At 47.0% G+C, this 20,948-nt stretch overlaps 1 protein-coding gene and 1 non-coding gene across 2 annotated transcripts in view; one reads left to right on the forward strand and one right to left on the reverse strand.

Moving 5' to 3' along the window:
* Positions 1–3,010: 3,010 nt before the first annotated feature.
* Positions 3,011–20,948, reverse strand: part of GPD1L (glycerol-3-phosphate dehydrogenase 1 like) — a 39,837-nt gene continuing 21,899 nt past the window's right edge. The window contains exons 5-8 of the mRNA XM_054595534.1: positions 19,248–19,360; positions 11,442–11,675; positions 11,046–11,152; positions 3,011–6,141 (exon numbers count right to left, since the gene is read on the reverse strand). Of these exons, the coding sequence (XP_054451509.1) occupies positions 6,045–6,141; positions 11,046–11,152; positions 11,442–11,675; positions 19,248–19,360 (551 nt within the window). The 3' untranslated portion in view covers positions 3,011–6,044. The remainder of the gene's footprint in view (positions 6,142–11,045; positions 11,153–11,441; positions 11,676–19,247; positions 19,361–20,948) is intronic.
* LOC129061133 (small Cajal body-specific RNA 2) lies at positions 8,332–8,568 on the forward strand. The gene has a single exon (XR_008528097.1). It is a non-coding gene; the product is annotated as a small Cajal body-specific RNA 2 (non-coding RNA).

A 20,948-nucleotide genomic window follows, 5' to 3' on the forward strand; every position in this document is an offset into this window, starting at 1 on the left:
GAACCTTTGCAAATCTGGGCTGTCTGGCCGCTACCACTTCTCCCGGTGCCCAAACTGCTCGGACCCGCGATCCCAAGGGTTAGATTCTGTTCGATTCTTCCCTCTTCTCCTGTGTGCTGATTGGATATCAGTTTCCAGGATGACCTGGAAGCTGAATATTGGACATGGAAGAGCCTCTTTGAGCCTGGATTCCTGTGTGACTCTATGGAGAAAGTACCCCCCCGCCACCTCCTCAGTCTACATTAGACTACAATAGCTATAAAAATTGTTGTATTATGCTACTGAGATCTAAGTGTTATTTGTTACAGCAGCAAGCATAGCTTACTCAAAGACATTGCTAAAAAGGTGTTCAAGGAGTTAAGACAAGAGATAGAACTTGCAGAAATATCAAGAGCTTTGGGAGGATTTACCCATTAGTCACTACCGCATTGTGTCTGTTTTGGAGGCCCTTGTGTGGACACAGGAGGCTGTGCTGGAGTGTGGGTGGGTACAGCTGTGCGTGTCTGTTTTTCTCCTCTCCAGGATTAAATGGTTAAATCCAGCTTCGTGTATATAATTGTCCCTCCTTCTCTAGAATTAATGCCAGCAAGGTCTGATTTATAACATGTGCTTTTTAAACACTAGAGTGTCCTCAGGATGTCTTCAACATTTCAAAAGCTTCTGATTAGAAAATACTAGGTTTTAGGTAAGTCCACGCACCAGCTGTCATTGCTGTAAACCATGTCTAGCTGAAGTCAAAAGGAATGGATCTTTAGCTCCCCTTCCAAAACTAAGGAACGAAATCTCTGCATTTTACATGAGAGTGAAACAGAGCCATTGGAAAAGTACCTTATCATTAAATTTAATGTACTCTGTAATTTGTCATGTTGGTTGGCTCATAAAAGACAAGAGATAAATAAGTGTCGGCAAAGCTGTGGATGAAAGGGAACCCTGTGCACTGTTGGTGGAAACGTGGAGTGGTACAGTTACCATGAAAAACAGCGTGAAAGTCCCCCCCCCCCAACAAATTAAAAGCACAGCTACCATATGATCCAGCAATCCCACTTCTGGATATATAGCCAAAGGGAATGAAATCAGTATCTTGAGGAGATATCTGCACCCCCATGTTCACCACCGCATTATATACAATAGCCAAGACATGGAAACAACCTATGTGTCTGTCGGTGGATGAATGGATAAAATGTGGTCTATATATACACAATGGAATATTACTCAGCCATAAAAAGGACATCCCACCACAGGTGACAACATGGCTGAAACTGAAAGACATTATGCTAAGTGAAGCCAGCCAGAGAAAGATAAATACTGTGATCTCACTTATGTGTAGAATCCAAAGAAGGTGAACTCATAGAAGCAGAGAGGACAGTGGTTCCAGGGATTGGGGGTGGGGGAAATGGAGAGATGTTGGTTCAAAGTCTCATTCATTCTTCTGGAGCTCCTATCAGATGTACACTGGGTCTTAGCCTATCCTCTACTTCTTAAGTTCTCAAATATTTTCTTTGCTGCTTTCTGTTAATGTATTCAGATCTATTCTCCAGTTTGCTAATTTCATCTCCAGCTCTGTCAGATGAATTCTTTAATCTGTCCAATGACCTAATTTAAATTATATTCATTTGTAGATGTTCTAACAGGTTTTTCAGTCTGCCTGGTTGGTGGTGGGTTTCTTTTTTTTTCCATAGCAATTTGTCCTTAATACTTTAATCCTCCTTCTTTGTCTTTATTTTTAAAATTACCTTTCAAGGCGTCTATCATGCTGCTCAATTAATTGTCTCAAACCCTAGGCATTTAATTCTTTTTAAAAAATTCTACTGACTATCATTCAATGATTTTGTAATTATTTTATATGTTTTAAGTGCATATTTGGTGGGACCTTATTCACGGGAAACCTGTGCAACCTGGTTTCAACGTGGATTATTGTAGTGTTTTTGTGTTTGCTTCTGCTAGCTAGGTACTGGTATTACTGGCCCAAGTTTCAATTTTTATGCTTTTTACTTGTGGTTTCCTGAGTATAAAAATTCAAACCCACAGCCTATCTGTGGTGCTGGACTCACAAATTACATGTTTTCAGAGGAGACATGTTTCTGTACCTAGAGCCCGGCTTCCTTGTTTCTGCCTATGCATGGGTTTTCCTACACCCTTCTGTCCCTGGCAGCGTAGCCCTTGGAGGGCCCCAGGTCCAGCATAACCTCTATAACCCAGGCCGTCAGACAGCAGAGATACTGTCCCCACTCCCTGCCCCGGCAGCCCCTGAGATACTGCGCTGTCCTCCTCTGGCTGTGTCATCAGGCCCCGATTACTTTTGGGCTCCAGGGGATTTCATCCACATTTTCGTGAGAACAGCCTTGCATACAAAAAGACACTGGTTGTAGTTTCCTAGCTTTCCTAGGTATTTGAAGTGGGAGAAGGTGTGGATTTCAAGTTCATTCGTCCCACTGGCTGGCTAGAACTGGAAGGCCTCCGTCCTACAAGGCTATGTGTATTGCAGTATTATTCACGGGACCCAGACACAGAAACAACCTAAGTGTCCTTTGGTGGGTGATTGGATAAAGAGTATGGGGCACATATATACAACGGAATATTACTCAGCCATGACAAAAGATGTAATTACTGCCATTTGCAACAACAGGGATGGATCTTGAGAGCATCATGCTGAGTGCATTAGGTCAGACGGGAAAGGACAAGGACTGCATGATTTCACTCATGTGGGATAGAAAACTGAAAGCAACAAATAAACAAACAAAATAAACAAAACTCATAGGCAACAGTGTGGTGGTTACCAGAGGGAAAGTGAGGGGGAGAAAGAAGGGGGTGGGGGTGGTCCAATGCACGGTAATGGGAGGAGAATGGACTCTGGGGTGGCGGGCACACAATGCAATGTACAGATGACGGGTTATACAATTAAACCCGAAACTCGTATCATCTTATCAACCACTGTCACTCCAGCAAGCAATGGGAAGAAACACAGTCCAACGGAAACAGGTGTTTGAAGGCTGGAATTAGAGATGAAGCCTTTCTTTTAAAAATTGCCTTTTTATTATTGTTAATGCAGTACAATTCAGGAGAAATAAAGAGCCGACCTAAGTAAATACAGTTATGAACTGATTTTTTAAAAAGATAAAGTCAGTAGCACAGGTTTGGGGAGGGGTAAAGTAAATGTTTATTAAACCAAGCTTTTAAATTACACCCACCTATAGTCTGTAAACAAACACAGTACACATGTTAAGTAAAAGGCTCTTAGATTAAAATGGGTGGTAAAACTCCAGAACCCTTTGTACACTGGTGCCTCACCACTCCTTGGACCAACGCCACGGAGCCTTGTTATAGTTAAAGAGTTCAACTAAAAACCAGGAGTTTGGCTCAACTCCACCCGCTACGACAGATTTCAAGACAGGTAACTGTTCCACATCATACTAGACTGGGTTATAGAAAGGCAACAGTGTAGTGTTTACATTCACAGATTGGCTGAAAGAGCACAAATTGAGCTTCTCTTCTGGATGTCTCCCTCTCTATTACCATAATTAGATATGATAGACCACAGGTGGTTACAAAAATAGATAACTCATAGAGTAATAAATATCTACAGTTACCAGAGCACAAACTTATAAAATTTCCGATTTTCTCTAATGTGCAGAATATAAGTATGTTCAAGAGGTACAGTCAGCAGACTTCAGAGTGGTAAGAGCATTTGTAAAGAAAAAACACTCAAGTACAAACCCAGAGCAGGAAGCTGAGTGCAGATGAGAACATACAAAAGACAGAATTCCTCGCCTCTGATTATCTTAATAGACACCACAATTTAAAGCTTACAGTTCTTTAGGTATCTTAAAAGTAACTTTGTTACCTATGTACAAACTTTAAAAAGGCTTAACCATGAGACAAGCAAAAATTGATTAACTTAATAGTGGCACTAAAATCAATACAACTTGGAGCATTTTGTGTGCTTTCATATACTTCTGTGGATGGGCCTCTACAAGGCCCACGAAATATTTGGGACAGAGTTTTAAAAACTCCCACAAAAATCTATTTTACAATCATTTCAGATATAGGGGGAAAAAAGTCCCAAATGGAAGAATAAAAAAGGTCAAAATCTCACAAAGTGACTGAAAATCTATGCATAGGTAACTGACATTCAGATGTTCCCTTAATGGTTTATCAAGTGCTATGTGAGGTCACTGTAATGCTACCCTGAAGCCAATCTCATTTAAGAATATACGGTCATTCCCACTCTATTTCTAAATTAAGAGAACTTATTCCCCATAATGTGCGTTTCAGCGAGGTTGTTCTTGTTGGTGTCACCTTAAAGCTTCATCAAAGCTTCAGGCAGACCTGAAGTTGTAAAGCTGAGAACTAACACTACCACAGGTGCTTATTAACCCCAATTTCGTACAGGGAGTGCAGGGTACATTTAAGTTATCCTAAGGTCACCACAGGTGAGAACAGTGTCCCCTGGACACTTCCGCAAGCTTCCTTGCTAAACAAAATCTCTATAATCGAATGTATTTGGAACTGGCTAGGTTAATCAGGTCCCACTGACACCCTAACATACATTCTACACCTTCAGGATTCAGCTTTCCCCTAACTCATTTGCCCTTGCCAGCGAACACTGAGAACCACCCGCCGCTGGATCCCAGGACGCTAGGTCCTATGGAACGCGGCTCGAGAAACGCCATTCTAAAGCACATTCTCTAAAGCAGTGCTTCTAAAATCATAGTGAACATCAGAAACATGTGGAAGTTGCATTAAAGCACAGGTACCATATCCCACTCCAGAGGTCTGTGGCGGGACCTGGGAACCTGCATTGGATGGAGTGACAAACATACTTTGGGTCTAGACCAGCAATTTTCAACCGGTGGGCCACAAGAATTTTTAAAACATGAAATACCTGACTATATCCTTTTATTTTGGGGTCAAATCACCAAAAAATATATTTTTTGATATGCCGCAGAATTTTAGTAATTTGTTTATATGCCATGAGATGAAAAAGGTTGAAAATTGCTGGTCTAGGCGATGCCCCGCACAAATCTCAGCTGTGAAAAGCCCCCTTGTGGCCTCATGTGGGATATGGCATTTGCCACAACCAATTAGCTGGAGGTCAAATCAGCCCAGTGACATATGAGAGGCGCTGGGGCGCCTTGGTGGGGTGGGGGAGCACTAGACTTTAGACTCTTGGTTCTGCCCCCTCCTTACCAGGTGACCAGGCACAGTGACAGCAGCCTCAAAGAGGAATAACAGCGCCCCCTCTCAGAGGGTCTGTGAAACATAAAGGAAATGTCTGCACAAAAGTGCTAACACAAAGAACCATGCAAGTGTCATTAATCAGGAGAATGTGTCAGTCACAGCAGGAAAATCCCAGATGAGGTTTCTGGCTTCTACCACTGCTGAGGCTTTGGGAAAGCACAGTCTGGCAGCTAATGACGAGAAAAGAGGCTAAAAATGCAGCGAACTGCAGTGAGAGGAAGATACCTAGTGGACTGCCTAATTCAAAAATACCTGATTGTTAAAAAAAAAAAAAAAGTCAACTCACAATCAAAGTTGTTAATTATGCTGGCTTTGAGAGAGTGTTTAAAAGTTAGTCTGTTGATCTCTGAAAGCACTCGCTCTTCCATTCTACCACGTTATTAATGCTGGTTAAATTTTATTAACATCAAGAGAACGAGGGGAAAAAAAAATCTCTTTACTCGAGGACAAATGAATTAGATCTAGGAAATTTAGCTGAGATAGTCCCAATCTCATGAGCTACTACGGTGGGAAAGTTTCAAAGTAATTTTTAAAAAGGACTTTTAATTTTGGTTCATAAAAAACATCCACAGAATGAGAAAGGAACACACACTCACGCGTTCACGTATGTGCGTCTACTTCTTGCTCAGTATATCTTAGCCAATGATCTGCTTCTCAAAATTCAAAAATGAACCTGTAAAAATTCATACACATCCATGATGGGATTACAGTTAAGCAAACATCTTGTTGCCAAGTCCCAGTTTTCATTTGAACCCGAAAGACTGATCGGAAAGGCAGACTTCGCCCGACAGGCCGCATGGCCCACTTTATGTGTGCTCTGGGTGGCTCTGGAGACAGGACAGCATCTCTTGAACGGGTTTGCCTTCATAGCAGATCTGATACACTGCAGTAAACAATGGGAACCTAGGCAGGGGGGAATGTGAAAAGACAAGTTAAGCCATCTGGTTTAACGTCACACAACGAATTAGTTTTTCTGACATAATACGATTGCAGATTAGGGTGCCATTTGTGACCGCCTTCTACACCCCTTTACTCTTTGGTCTACAGAGGGCCTCCACACTATTGGCCGTAAGATCTCGGTATAATCTGCATCATCCTCTGCCTAACTGGAGTGCAGTCTCTACAAACAAGCCGGGTGGCAAGCCTTATGGGGTAATCTATGGTCATTCACATGAAGAGTTGTGGCTCAGGCTCTTGGTCAAATCTAGAATGAATCCAAGTTTCTGCCACTATTTTATTTTATTTATTTATTATTTTTTTAATCCTTACCCAAGGATGTTTTTTATTATTGATTTTAGAGAGGAAGGGAGAAAAGAGAGAGAGAGAACTATCGGTATGAGAGGGAAACATCGATCAGTTGTCTCTTGTTCACGCCCTGACCGGGAATCGAACCCACAACCTAAGGTATGTGCCTTGATGGGGAATCAGAAACACAACTGAACCCACAACCTTTTGGTGTATGGGATGACACTCCAACCGACTGAGCCACCTGGCCAGGGCTTCTGTCACTATTTTAAAAGGCTGGAGAATAAATTTTAAGTTGCAAGGAGGTATTGCTCTCTCTTCTCCAGAAAGGATGAAGACAAGGCAGCCCACACATCACCATAAATAATTCAGCCTGCAGTGCTCCTGCGAGAGTCAGCGTGGGGCCCGCAATTAGCAGAGCACAATCTCATGTCAGAAGCTGGATGTATTTTGCCTTTTCTTTTAAGATGTGAACACGTATAAATGAAAGTGTGAAATGGAGGAGGGTGTGAAGGTGTGGGTTAATAATCCACTGTAGGAAAACAAAGCATGATCCCAGGTACAGCTGGCTCAGCAAGTATTATGGCAGGTATCACTAAGGAAATGGAGTTCACTTAAATCCGACTTTTAAACACACACGCGTGCGCGTGCGCACCCCCAGCCCACAGTGAGCTTGACAGGATCAGGAGTCTTAAAGGCCATCCTGAAAATTATCTAGTCAGAATCTGATGACGACAGCTTAGGTCATGTGTCTTTATGACAGTCTGTCATTATGGGTTTTTTAAAGGTTCAGAATGTTTTGTTATCTTTTGGAGTCAGGGAGGCTTAATCAAATCTGACTCCACAGCCTACTAGCTCTGGGAAAGTTTCACAATCTCTCTGCCACACAGTGGGTGTGCAATAAATAACAGCTTATAAATGCAGCCACAGATGGCCACCAGGTCCTAGCTGGGTGTATTGAATTCAACTAGGTGCAAGAATGTGCAGTATTATAAATAGGGCCTCAGCCCTCAAGGACCTTGCAACCTTGTTACGAGCTACACTGGACCCCTCATACAATGAAGTCCTAATCCCTAGTGCCTAGAATGTGACTGTATTTGAAGATAAGGCCCTTTAGGAGGTAGTTAAAAGGGGTTCTTTAGGGTGGGCCCTAAACCAATATGGCTGGTGTCCTTATAATGACAACCCTGCCAACACCTTGACCTTAGACTTCCAGCCTCCAGAACTGTGAGAAATATATGTGCGAGCCACCCAGTCTGTGGTATTTTGTTACAGCAGCCCTAGCAAACTAAAACAATTACCTTATGCTCACACACACTCATAAAGACACATGTACAAGGAAATCTGGTAAAGCAAATTTTGTAATGGCAGACAACTTTAATATCAGGAGGAGATCGGTTCTCCCCTACAGCAGAATGTTCCACAGTCACTAAATCTCTAGGTGCAGACGTAAAATGATCTTCAAAATGTATTATGAAGTGACAAAAAGCTGGGGACACAGCGGAACATAGAGTCCAGTACCCACCACACCTGTGACAGGGTTGGCCGGGGAGGCACTGAAACCCGAGAACGCGGCCCGGGCTGGGGCGCAGCAAAGACTCACTCCTCACTGGGGGCCCTTTTTACCTGACTGACATTATTTTAACCGGAAGGATGTGCTCCCTCCTTTCATGTTGGAAGAATAAAAGTAAACTGCATGTGTAAGCAGTAGGTCCATAGCACGTGAGTAGCAATACTGTCTAAACCAGGAGCCATAGCCTGAGAACCAACTCTGGCCTGTGGCCTGTTTTTGTACCACCTGCAAGCTAAGAATGGTTTTTGCATTTCTGAAATTCTGTAGAAGAAAAGGACGAGGGGAGGGAGAGCAGCCTGGGGTGAGGTGTCGTGGGCTGCGCCTCGAGTGGGTGACGCCTGTGGGCCAAACGTGTGAGCGGACGTGTGAAGGTGAGAGCACGTGGGGATGCAAGGCAAGCACGTGGTCCCCGCGCACACACTGATCTTACTTGATCTGGCTTTGGCCCCAGCAGGGCCGAACCGAGATGAAAAGCTCCCGTCCTACAAAGCCCCTCCTTGGGGCTCCGTGCAGCGAGAAAAAGAAAAGAAAAAAGAATGTAGGACAGAGAACTGTATTTGGCCCACAAGAACTAAATATTTATTGTGTGGTTCTTTACAGGAAAAGTTTGCTAACTGCTGCTGTAAACAGTAAGTTCAAAGCAAGGGAAGTTATCTGTGGCAGGAGGGTGCAAAAGAAGGCTTCTCTGAGGACAGATCTGCCTTCGGGGTGGCGTGGGCCGAGATGCAAGTTAAAGAGGGTGGCGCGGCAGGCCAAACAGCAGCACAGGTGGATGAAGACAGGAGCCGGAGGTGTCCAGGGCAAAGGGAGTCTGTTTCAACTCAGGCGGGTGACGCAGGGGATAACGGGACCTGCTACTAGAAAGGTAAGTGGGTACAGGCACGCCTTCGAGAATTGCGGGTTCAGTTCCAGACCACTGCAATAAAGCAAGTAGCGCAACATAACAAGTGAAGACTTCTTTTTACTGGTGGAAGTTTTTGCCTTCCATTTATGAAAAAGGCACCATCCGTGAAGTGCGACAAAATGAGGTGAGCCTGTACTGGACTGAGAAGGACGGCCTCAGTGCCAACCCAACAACGACAGGCCACAGGAGGCCTCTTAACCCAGCGGAGAAGGGACCACGGCCATCGTCTGGTCCACCAGTCGGCTTTGTGGCTAAAGAGACCGGGGCACAGGACAGCTAAAAGTATGGCCTGCGTATGACCGCACGGCTAGTAAGACACAAGGGGGCCTTGAAGGCTGCCCTCCTGCTCCCTGCTCTTCCCATAGCAATGGAGGACGGAGAAGCAAAGGAAATAGAGGAGGGTCAGAGGAGTGAGGGCTGGGATGAAAAAAAAAAAAAAAAATCAAGGCAGGGGTGGTACATAGGGAGAAAGTTAGAGCACGGCTCTGCCGGGGCAGGTGCGGTGCAGGTGCGGTGCAGGTGCGGGGGAGAGGCGTCCCACAGGGCTCTACATTCCGGCCTGGAAGAAGCGGGGTGCCCCTCGGGAGCCCTCGTTAAGCACAGGTACAGCCTGTTCGATTTCTAATCAGAGGAAAGAAAATGGGACATAGCTGAGGAGGGGCGTCTGCTCAGAGCCCAGTTTCACCTGCTTGATGACACCGGCTTTTTAAAACATGCAGGTCCCGATGCCAGAAGGCCGGTTCCCGCCTGCATCCTCCTCAAGTGAAACGAGGAATACAGACCGCCAGCCGCCTTGTGAATTCATAAACTCCTATCAAACGCACCCCTTGGTAGCACGGAGATGCCACTTTGAAAGTGTGACTGCCAGATACTGACCATCGCCAATCACCCAGGTTTTTTTTTTTTTTAAGACTTTAAACAAATTCCTGATAAAGACTTAATGGTCGTTGAAATAGGCCAGCCACACACCAATGCATCACTGCTGTTAAATATGTGAGAAGACCGTGCATGTCAGAGGTGTTTTCCTTTTAGTCACGATTTCAAGGTAATTCCCCTCCTCTGGAGGCTTGTTTATGACTTTCATCTCTGCCTGGCTGGTTTTGAAAGCCATTTCAGAAAAATAAAATGCAAATTAAAGAAGGAAGATAAATGTCCTGTCCTCCCTCCTTTTCCACTCTCATTAGGGAATTTTATGGGTGATCCATTTGTACTGGTTGAAAAGGGGAGGGCAGGGTGAGGTAAGGAGGCCAGGCTGGGACCAGGAGACACTGGGGCCGACCTGAGCGGATGAAGGAGACGTGACCAGAGAGACGCTGCCCACAACCCAGCCCCCTACTCTCCCAGGCAACCAGGCCTCCCCTGCCCAGAGAGTACTGTAGAGAGGTAAGGGTACGCAGAATATGCTGCATAAGTCTTTCCTAGGTGGTATAACTGGCATCACGATTATGGAAGAAGGCCCAGCAAATCAGCAAGATGAAGGGCCGGGAGCAGCCTCAGAGAGGCCCGGGCAGCTTCTGTGGTGCTACGGGGCTTACTTCCTCGATCGGGGGGCGAATCAAGCCGACCCCCGGCCACCTTCAGCATGTGACCAGCCTGGAAGGGCAGTGGAGGCTGGATGCATGCGCGCATGCATCCCCAGGAGGACCGGCTGCGAAGGCTGCTCATCGAACCTTAACACAGGCCATTCCATTGCTAGTGGTGAAATTCTGGGGTGATGTGTCTTTCCTCCTGTTCTGAACTGTTCGGCAGTTCATCAACAAGACTTTTTATAAAAACAACGAAGCATTTTTTTTTTTTTAATTTAAAACTTGAAACATGTAGCTCTTAACCAAACACACCAGAATCTTAACTGAGTCCTTCTGCCCGAAGTTGAGCTGGTTTTGTGTTTTGCATGAACACCCGTTTTCAAGGCAGGGAGATGTTTCCTACCACAGATGTTCCCGTCACACAAAGGACGGCACTGACGTCACAAAGCTGTGGCACACTAATCACATAACTGTGCTCGTGTACACTGACTGGGCTGGTGGTCACGAGACGCAGGATGGTAACTGCTTCTCCGGTCTCAGGGGAAGCCAGGTGACTTACTTGTCCAGCAGCCCCTTCTGTCTGAGGATGCGGTACACTTCAGCAGAGGTCTGAGGCCCCTGGAGCTTCTGCCCATTCAGCATCTCCTTCTCCAACTCTTCAATGGTCTTCAAAACAAAGAATGAAAAGAAATCTATGGTAAAGACTAGAGAATCAGTTATTTCAAGAGGGGAGTGGGGAAGGGGAGCTGCATCCCTCTGCTACAAGCCCAAGAAAGGTGAAGTCATACAAGATAAAGGACGTAAGACTCAAGTTCCTTTACGTGCAAGCAGACAGGTAAATGGGACAAACTGGCGAACAACCAATTCTGGCCTCGATCTCCGCTGGACTGCGGCTCAGCCCAGCCCTGGGTCTCAAGGAGGAGGGAAGGGTGCGGGGAGGGCAGGCCAGGGCTACCTTTCCGGTCTTGGCAAAGGCCTCGGCCACCCTGCGGTTCCGGCCCCCGTAGCAGGTGGTGATCAGGTCGGCCACGCCGCAGCTCTCCAGGAAGGTAGCAGTGGACACCTGGCCCTTGCAGAAGATCCTGGCAAAGGCGATCATTTCCATGAGGCCCAGGCGGATGACGGCGGCTTTGGTGTTGTCTCCACAGCGGAGGCCGTCACAGAACCCGGCTCCCACCGCCACGATGTTCTGTGAAGTAGACAAGGAAGCCAGGACATCGTCATACGCGCACTGCGGGTGGGATGTGGGTCAGGTCGGGGGAGAGGCTGGGAGGGGGACCCCTGGCTCCTGCACAGCCCTCCATTCTGCTCTTGGACCGTGAGTGAGAGAGGTAACAGAGGGGACCGTGTGCAGGACAGGAGCCCAGATCTGGGGTCAGTGGGAGACAGCAGTTGACGGGCATGAGCCGGAAAATGAGAACGCTGAGAGTGGTCTCTGGTTAAATGCTGTCTGCATAAGCTGCTTTACCTTTCGGGTTTGTTTTCAAATCAAATATCTTATTTAAATATAACATTCACACAGAACAGTACGTAAGTCTTAAGTGTACCCCCCGCAGGGAGCTGCAGAGGTCCTCCTCAAGGAGTTGACAACCTAGTTGGGAAAAGAGACACAACAAAGCGCATCACAAGACACGAGGACGGAAGGGTGCCGAGAAGTGGTGGGAGCCACAAGCTTCACTTCCAGCAGGGAAGGCTGCGCAGAGCAGGTGGCATCTGATTAAAGCCTCACGTCAAATGTGAAACCAGACAAGCACATCTGACGAGCCCTACCTGCATGGTAGCATGGGAGCCCTCACCTGGGACATCAGGTAAGCCCCCAGGCCCCGCCCCTTTGCCAAGAACGCATGATGCCAGGAAAAATGCAAGTATTTTGCCTCTGTCTCACCACACTAGCACTTTCCTGTTATATCTGGTGACTATATATGGATTTGTGCCTTGAGAATATTGAAACGTGAAGCCAGTTGGTAACAAATGGGAAATCAGTGAAAATAAGATAAATGTGGTATTTTTTTTCCCTCCAAAGGGAAGTCTTACTAATGAAAGAGAGCATTTCTTAAAACATGAGGCCTATTAAAATCAGAGGGATAAGGTGAAAAATGTCTTCTCTGGTCGATGTGCAGTTTTTGATAAAATATATCCAACACAGCGTTGACACAGCCAGGCTCACCCAAGAAAGAGACCTGGCCACCTCGATACAGCTATGGCTCACCGAGAGACCGAAGCCACACAGCCACTTCATGTGGAAACAACCTGAAGGGCCCTCCTGAAGCTTCGCCTCCTTCCAACAGACAGAACCCGCCCTCCCTGTGGTCACAGGGAGCCAGTGGGTCCAAATGGAAAGGGCCCAAATGTACCTTCTCCATCTCAGTAATAATACTAGAGCTTACTCTGGCTACTGGTAGTCCTTTCATTGCCATCAACACAGAAAGGAAAAAATGCTGTAAAAATAATCAGAAAGCTGACACGGATGCGTGGAGGTTTCAGACAAATTCACTCTCTTTGTGTTCCAGTCTCTCAGTGCGGTTGTGAGCTACCGCAGACCAACGAAGCAGCTTCCAAGGGGATCGCTTCCTCCCTGCAAAGGCCAGACCCTGTTCAGACCGTGGTTCCCACAGCTGCAGGCAGAGCTGACAAGGACTCAAGTCTTCTGCACTAACGGCCTGATCAGGGCGCATGTTTTCAGGCTAACTTCTGTCTGTGCCTGCAAGAGCCTCTCAACCCCTTCCCGCCACGCGGGGGATGCACCCTGCGGGTTTCATCAGCTCCCTGACAGCGATCATCTGTCCCCAGCTACCTGCTGCGGGTGCCCAGTGATGAGGAAGTGGCCAATGGCCAGGTGCACCGGGTGTCTGGCAGCATCCTGTGAAGGATGGGGGAGGGGCAGTGTGAAAGGAGCCGGCAGAGATGCCGAGGGGCGAGGAGGGACCTGGGTCTGCAGCTCTGCTCCAGAGGGGAGAGTGGCCCAGTCCGTGGCAACACCTTTCACATGGGGTGCTGGGCAGAGATTATGGATTGGGTGTTTTATTGATGTTACCAAGGCAACGTGATGAGGCCTAGGGTCCAAATGCTTAGATTGCTGAAATTGTTCTCTGATGCCTCCTGGACCGTGTCCCTGTGTCCCCCTTCATCACACATGATACCTCCTGGAGGTTACCTGACAAACCAACCCCAGTAAATGTCTACGGACTGAACAGGAGATAAGAGAGGGGAGAGGGGTTACATATGAAGTGACTACGTGAGCCACACCAGGCCCAACGCACACGCTGTCTCACTGGAGTTCTGCCAAGTGTGTACCTCTCCTCCCGGCTGGCTCCGAAAGGTTCAGCGGCTTGCTGAGAGCAGCCTGCTGGTGAGGGACGCAGCTGGGACATGCACCCAGTGCCTGGTTCCACAGGCCCACTCTCCCCTGTGCCTGGCTGCTTCCACGCTGTGGCACATCTGGCCTGGCCACCCACTCCTTCCTGGGTCGGAGACCTTCCTGAACCCTCCGCAACTGGATGTCAAAGGGCAGTGCCTATCTGGCCTTCATGGAGGCTTCGAAAGTAATAAGGATAGGCCCAGGAGGAGAAAAGATTTATGGGGGAAAATAATAAAAATGACATCAAAAGTTAACCTTCTTGAACTGTTCTACGTTCTTCATACAATATTAATGCATTTAATCTTCACAACATTCCTACAAGGCAGGCCCTTTTCTGTGCACAGTGGGAAGTGAGGAAACTCAAGCACACAGGACCGGTAGCCCCAGGTCCCACAGTCAGGCCCTGCAGAGCTGGATTTCCAAGCCAGGACCTGGCTCCTGAGTCCTCTCTGAGGAGTGGGCCAAACCCCACTGCTCCAGGGCCTGAGAGTGAAAGGCACGGGGGGCTACCTCAGAGTCAACAAAAGAACTTTCTAATAGGAAGAGCTGACTCTACCCAACTGAAAAGCCTTAGAGGCAAAGGAGCGAGCTGTCCGTCACTGGAAGCATCCAAGCAGGAGCTGTAAGGATGAATCCTGAGCTCCAAAGCAGTGCTTCTGAGCTTTCATGTCACTGCATTCAGAGAAGAGGCGGGTGAAGGTGCCCATGCCTGGGGGCTCCGGCCACCCTCTCGGCCCCTTCACTTCAGGGCACACAGACTGGGACCACCTCACAGTCCCCACTAGACATCTAACCTCCCCGCGTGGAGGAGCGGGGGAACAGGGGCTACTGCAGGTGAGCTCCTCCCATCTGAGGGGAATCTGGGCCCCAACCCAGTTTAATCATCTTATGATGGATCTTGAAATCCTCGCTCTCTCCCTCACCACTTATCACTGTCAAAAGAAAAATAAACACACTGAGCCAGTCAGATTGTGTTTGAATAGCATTCGAGCAGATGTCCTCAGAGATCGCTCAGCTGTGAAAGTTATCATTATCCACCATGCATTTAAATCTGCTTGAAACTGTTCTGGAGCTAAAAATACCATGATTTTCAGAAGACAGACGTGCTTCAGCCCTGCTCCATTTCCTGAGTGATGGCAATACTTGAGGTGTTCGCCCACTCCAAAGCGCCACCTTTGCAATTCTGAATTGGGGTGGGTGGGGCGGGACTCGGTTCCTTCCGCTCCCATCCTCCCACAGAAAGAAAACGAAACGGAAGCAGCCCAGGCTACCTGCAGGCTATGCCAACAGTCTCACCACCAGGAAGAAAGGCTTCACTGAAGCCCGGTTGGCATTCACCGTTCTCTGTAAGTCCACAAGCCGGCCGACTCTTCCCAGCTCCCAGTGCACTCGACCCAGGATGAGGCTCCGTCTGCAGAGCGTGGGCTTACTGCAAGGCAATGCACCGCGTGCGGTTCGCAGGCTGGGCCCTGTAGGGGGCGGCCTGGCTGAGTGGTCCAACTGGGCTGAGGTCCCGACTGCATTTTGTGCACCAGGCCAGGCACCTGAAAGAAGCTGCCTTCGCCAGGGGAGCACCATCCAGCACAAGTTTCCGCAATGATGTAAATATTTTATATCTGCCCCTTCAGTAAAGGGTCCCGTAGTCACTGGCTACTGACATACACATGGCTACTGAGCCTTTGAAATGGGGCTATTGTGACTCAGGAAGTGAATTAAAATTTTTTTTAAAGTTTTACTTAATTTGAATGGAAATGCAAATGGCCCTATACGGCTAATAGGTTCTGGCAGGGGCCCTGGCTTGAGACTAGGCACAGGGCTGCCATCACTGCAGGGTTTAGCGAGGCCAAACCCTGGAGGGAACCTATATACCCAGCAATCCGGAGGGGCCGCCCTCACTGTAGGCAGCCCTGCAAAGGCACATCATGTGCCTGGGGCACAGGCTATGGGTTGATCCCCCAACCTGCTCCCCTTTTTCCAGAGTAAAGGAGTCCCTGATTTTCATGCAAGTACAGGGCTACCCAGGGGTGGAAAAAACTATTTGCCAACCTCTCTCACAGCGCGGAATGGTCACACAATCAAGCGCTGCCCATCGAGTTGAAAGCGAAGTATAACATTGCGACTTCCCAGAACTGGCCTTAAAAGACAGCTGTCACGTGGCCTTTGTCCTGTTTCCTTTTATTTTTAACCCTGCTGCCTGGAAGGCAGATGAGATGGTTGGAGCTCTGGTGACCATCTAAGAAATGAGGATGATGAAGGGGTTTAGAACAGGCTTCCCAAGATGCGCCACTTTAGGATGGGAATGATTTTGAGCTGAAGGCAATCAAGAGAAAGTTTTTACATCTCTCTTAAAGAAGTTAAATTGAGGTTTAAGTTTAATAAGAGTTATCACCAGAAGTAAGTTTTTATGATCCCTCTACACAGCAGGGCAAACACAGCAAGGGCTTGTGAGCTGGAGTCCTAAGAATTCTGTGCAATGGAGTTGTTATATGGGTTCAGGATTTTTACGTAAGAAATAAACTTTTACCTGTTCAGCCACTATTACTTTGGGTCTCTGTTAAAGAGACTTAATCCTGATAAAGCAGCTATTAAAATGATAACATAGGTTGAGCTATATACTTATGAGTTTTGTACTATTCTGCATGAAGCACCTCTTAAAATTTACATTAAAACAAAAACACATCCCCAGTGAAAGAAGCCAGACACAGAAGTGTATATCCTGAGAAACTTCATTGTAACATTTCTGGAGAATGCAAGGTTTAGTGCAGAAAGCGGCTCAATGGCTGCCTGGCTGGGGCAGGGAGGGGGTTCCGAACTGCAAAGGGACATGCGGAATTGCCTGGAGGTGACGCAAACGCCCTGTACTGTGGTGGTGATTTTCAGAGCATAGCTACGCAACTGCGGAAACTCATTGTGTTGCATACTTTAAACAGGTGCAATCTAATGTACATTAATTATGCTTAAATAAAGTTGATACTTAAACAATATTCTGTTACTGATTCAGAGATTAACACAGGGAGGAGATGCAGGACATCCTGAAGGCAGGGAGATGCACTGGTACCAAATGATTTTGTGTAATTCCTTTGAATTTTCTTTATTTTTACCCTTATAAGGAATGTCCTATATTTTTCCCAGGCACACGCCTTCATGTTTTTGAGCACAAAAAAAGAAGAGTGTACATTTTTTAAATTTGCCAGTATGGAGAAGCTTACTAAAGGTCGTCAATGCGAAAGGAAGTAAAATATGTCAAACTCTTTGAACAGTAAGATCCAGTCTTTGTTTTAGAAAGGGGTCATGCCCACACTTGCTAATGGATTAGAAGGGCATACAGCCATCACTGACACTGGGAGGTAAGGGTTCTCGGTGACTCTCACTTTCTCCTTGGTGCTTTCTACCTTTCTGCTGTGTATAATGTGCATGACTTTTATAATTAGGAAAACACAACAATAAGCCCTGGCTGGTGTAGTTCAGTGGACTGAGTGCCAGCCGGAGAACCAAAGGGTTGCTGGTTCAACTCCCAGTGAAGGGCACAAGCCTGGGTTACAGGCCAGGTCCCCAGCAGGGGGCGCACGAAGTGCAACCACACATTGATGTTTCTCTCCCTCTCTTTTCCCTCTCTAAAAATAAAATCTTTTTTAAAAAGTTATTTAAAAATCCCCACCACAGTTAATTATGTAATAAAACAAACACACGCCCATTTGTCCTTGCTTTGGCAGGCTCTGACAAGGGGGGGATTCGCTTCATTCAGCTGCCCAGGCACAACCCAGATAATTCCGGCTGGACACGGTGACCCAGGAACACCGGACCAAGGTTCTTAAAACCTGCACGGATACCAGGGCTGTGCCAATATTTGCTACATCTGAGTCATTTACTCTTTTTGGATCTCTGTCTCCTTATCTGAATGACAGCGTGGTTAGACTCAATTACTGCCAAAATGCCTGTTGCATGGTTTTCAAAAATCCCAGCTCTGATGCAAACTGACAGGTAGCTGATCCTGCTTCAGAGGATGGCCCAGGAGAAGGGTGGTAGAGGGTTCTCAACTCCCCTCTACCCCCACCCTTAGTGAGCCACTCTGGAGTGGTAGCAGGTACCAACCTTCTCACGGGCTTCCTGCCAAGGAAAACGAGAAGCCATCCTAAGCTCAGACACAGGGCTGGCACGCATCCCATCAGCGGAGCCTTCCCAGACCTGTCCCTCCAGCACCTTTTCCCCCAGCACCCTTCGTTCTGGGTAGGATCGCACAGCTTCCCCATCTGCCCCCAAAATAGCCAGCCACTTAAAAACAGCTTTGGAGCGACACAGACCGGTGCTGAGCAATTAGGCATCCAGGATGTCCCTGCTGTCGAGTGGTCATTAAACTAATGAAGGCCTATTAAAAACACATAAAAATCCCAACCAACAAAAATAAACAAAGCAGCCAAAGCCAGCTACAACAGGACCTGCCTATAATGTGAGGAACGCCCACACACGCATTTAGAAATGTGGACACGTGCTGCCTGGGAGCCCGGGTCTTTGATTGGCTTTAATTGTTAAAATTCTCATGGTATAAGGACATGTGACCACACATATGCACACAATATTAATTCTAGAAAGTGGTTTTAAATTCTGATGCGAAAACAGGACGTGCAATTTAGAGAAGGGGTAGGAAGACGTTCTTTTAACCTTTGCAATTCCTGCCCAGGCGAGGTACATGCCAGATCACCTAACATCTTCGCTAGGTGCTCAAATTCCTGAAAAGCAGCTGTTGCTACAAAAGAAATGACTCAGCAACCCAGCTCCCAGCTGGTTATTTCCCAGGGTCAGGATACTGAGAGGGACCTTGGAAGGATCCCAAGGGTGGACACTTCCTTTTATTCTACCCTCCCAAGCCCCTGGCCAATAGGAGCTACTTCTTTAATCTGATCTTTCCCCTGAGATAAAACCATTCTTGGAAAACACCTCCGCAAGCAGCAGACTTTTTTCTTTTAACAGGAGCAACCAACTGAACCATTAAACCAAGAGAGTAGCACAATTCAGAGAAAACAATTCCTTTTCCTACTCAAGAGAACATGTGAGAAGAAAGATATGAATTAATAAGAAGACTTTGCTCCCAGGTAAAACTCTACAATCAGAGTGTTCTCGCTGCTTCCCCAATATTAATGCTGCCAACTGTCCAAAGGACAGAATCACCACAATTGTCCCGGATTTATAAGTAAAAGCAAATCAGAAGTGAGAGAGGAACTCGAACCGCCCAGGAAAGGCTAGGGCAAAGCAGGAAGTGAAGAACAAGGCTCTCAATTCACTATCCTTTGCCGAAGCAAGTGCAGAGAACACAGGACCCATTCTTCAGGATGAGACCCAGAGTGCTCGCGGTGGCCGTGCATGGAGAACCCCTCTCCTGGAGCAGGAATAAAAGGCGGACTTTACCTTAAGAGCACCACAAAGTTCAACAGTGTCTGCGTCGTCAACCACTGTGATTCGAAAATTTGGAGTCTGCAGAAGCTCTTTGAAGAGGAGGCCGTTCTCTATTACTTTGCTGCCTGTTGAAAGGTCAGAAAAACGGAAATTCATAACAGTGTCTAATCTTAATTTCCACACCTAACACAGTTTAAAATAAGTTTTTTCTTATTATAAAAGTAGCATATGGTCATTAAAGAAAATTGAGAAAATTCATAAGAGGAGAAAAGGAGGATAAAAATATTCCAGGATTTCACCACAGATGATCACTAATAATCTGGCAGACATCTTTAACTTACTGAAATATGAATATACATAGTTTTTCTAAAAGTGGAAGCATAATGTATATGTGATTTCATAATCTTCTTTCTTCCTTTTTATGGCATGACTAATTTCCAACGACAGCATATTTTTCCTACATCATTTCAAATGGCTGCTTTGTATTTTGCTATGTCTATGTATTATATTTAAGTTTCTAGTGTTTGAAATCTAAAATTGCTGCAAATTTTTGCTACCATAAACACTGACAACCTCAATTTCTTTGTTTACATGTGTAACAGATTATTGTTCAAAATCATTCACCCTGCCCTGACTGGTGTAGCTCACTGAGTTGGGCATCTTCCTGCAGGTGAAAAGGTCGCCAGTTTGATTCCCGGTCAGGGCACGTGCCTGGGTTGCGATCTGGCTGAGGGCGTACAAGAGGCAACTGATCAATGTTTCTCTCTTTCCCTCTAAAAATAAATAAATAACATCTTAAAATAAAATCATTCACCCTGTTTCATTGAGAGGAGAGCGCATCCCTTTCGGATGTTAAGCCTGACTGCGTTATATACTTAGACTCACAACCAGCGGGCATTTTTCCCACCGGCCACCTTTGGGCTCAGCCATGTGTTTCGCTTTGGTCAACAGGACATTAACAGACACAAAGTAGCAGAAGCTTGAGGTCCGCTGTGCTGCGGGGCTGGCCCCCCTGTACCTCTGCCTTCCCTGTGAGAAGAAGATGCCCCAGCTAGCCCACTGCGCCCAGCAGGAAGGTGACAGACACATGGAGCAGAGCCACCCCCACTGTCCCAGCCAGGATCTGCGGACCCCCAGTGGCCCCACGGATGTGTTAGCTAGGCTTAGTTAGTATGCCACCGAGATTCTGTGACTGTTGGTACTTTGCATCACTGTGTGGCAATAGAGAACTGTTACAATGCTGACAAATATTTCCTACTGATTAAACTGTGGAAGGCAGAAATGCCTTCGGGGTCCTTTTCTCCACTACTGTCAGGCTGCCACCACGGGGACAGTTCCTACAATGAGATGGGTGCTCAGCAGTTTTTGCACTTTCTTTCTGTTTGGGGATTTGGGGTTAAAACCAACAACAAACAGAAATCAAATCGTACACATAAATCCAGATGTGAAATGCGCTCTGGTTGTGGGGGGACCAGCGTGGGGCTCAGCTCTGGGAGGGCTCTGGAAATCAGGATGACTTGGGGGTCCTGGCCCCCAAGTCAGCGTCCCCACACAGGCGGCAGGCGGCTCGCTGAGGCCCACGCTGCTCGGGCTCCGCCTGCCTCGAGGCTCCCAGGCTTGTTCCCAAGCTGGTCTGCACATTACGGTCACCTGGGGATCTCTGAAGACACCAAACCCCAGGTCACATCCCAGGCCAATTAAATCGGCCTCGGG

The sequence above is a fragment of the Pteronotus mesoamericanus genome, unplaced genomic scaffold, assembly GCF_021234165.1.
Source record: "Pteronotus mesoamericanus isolate MK-2021 breed Mesoamerican mustached bat unplaced genomic scaffold, CSHL_Meso_final scaffold_54, whole genome shotgun sequence".
NCBI classification, from domain to species: domain Eukaryota; kingdom Metazoa; phylum Chordata; class Mammalia; order Chiroptera; family Mormoopidae; genus Pteronotus; species Pteronotus mesoamericanus.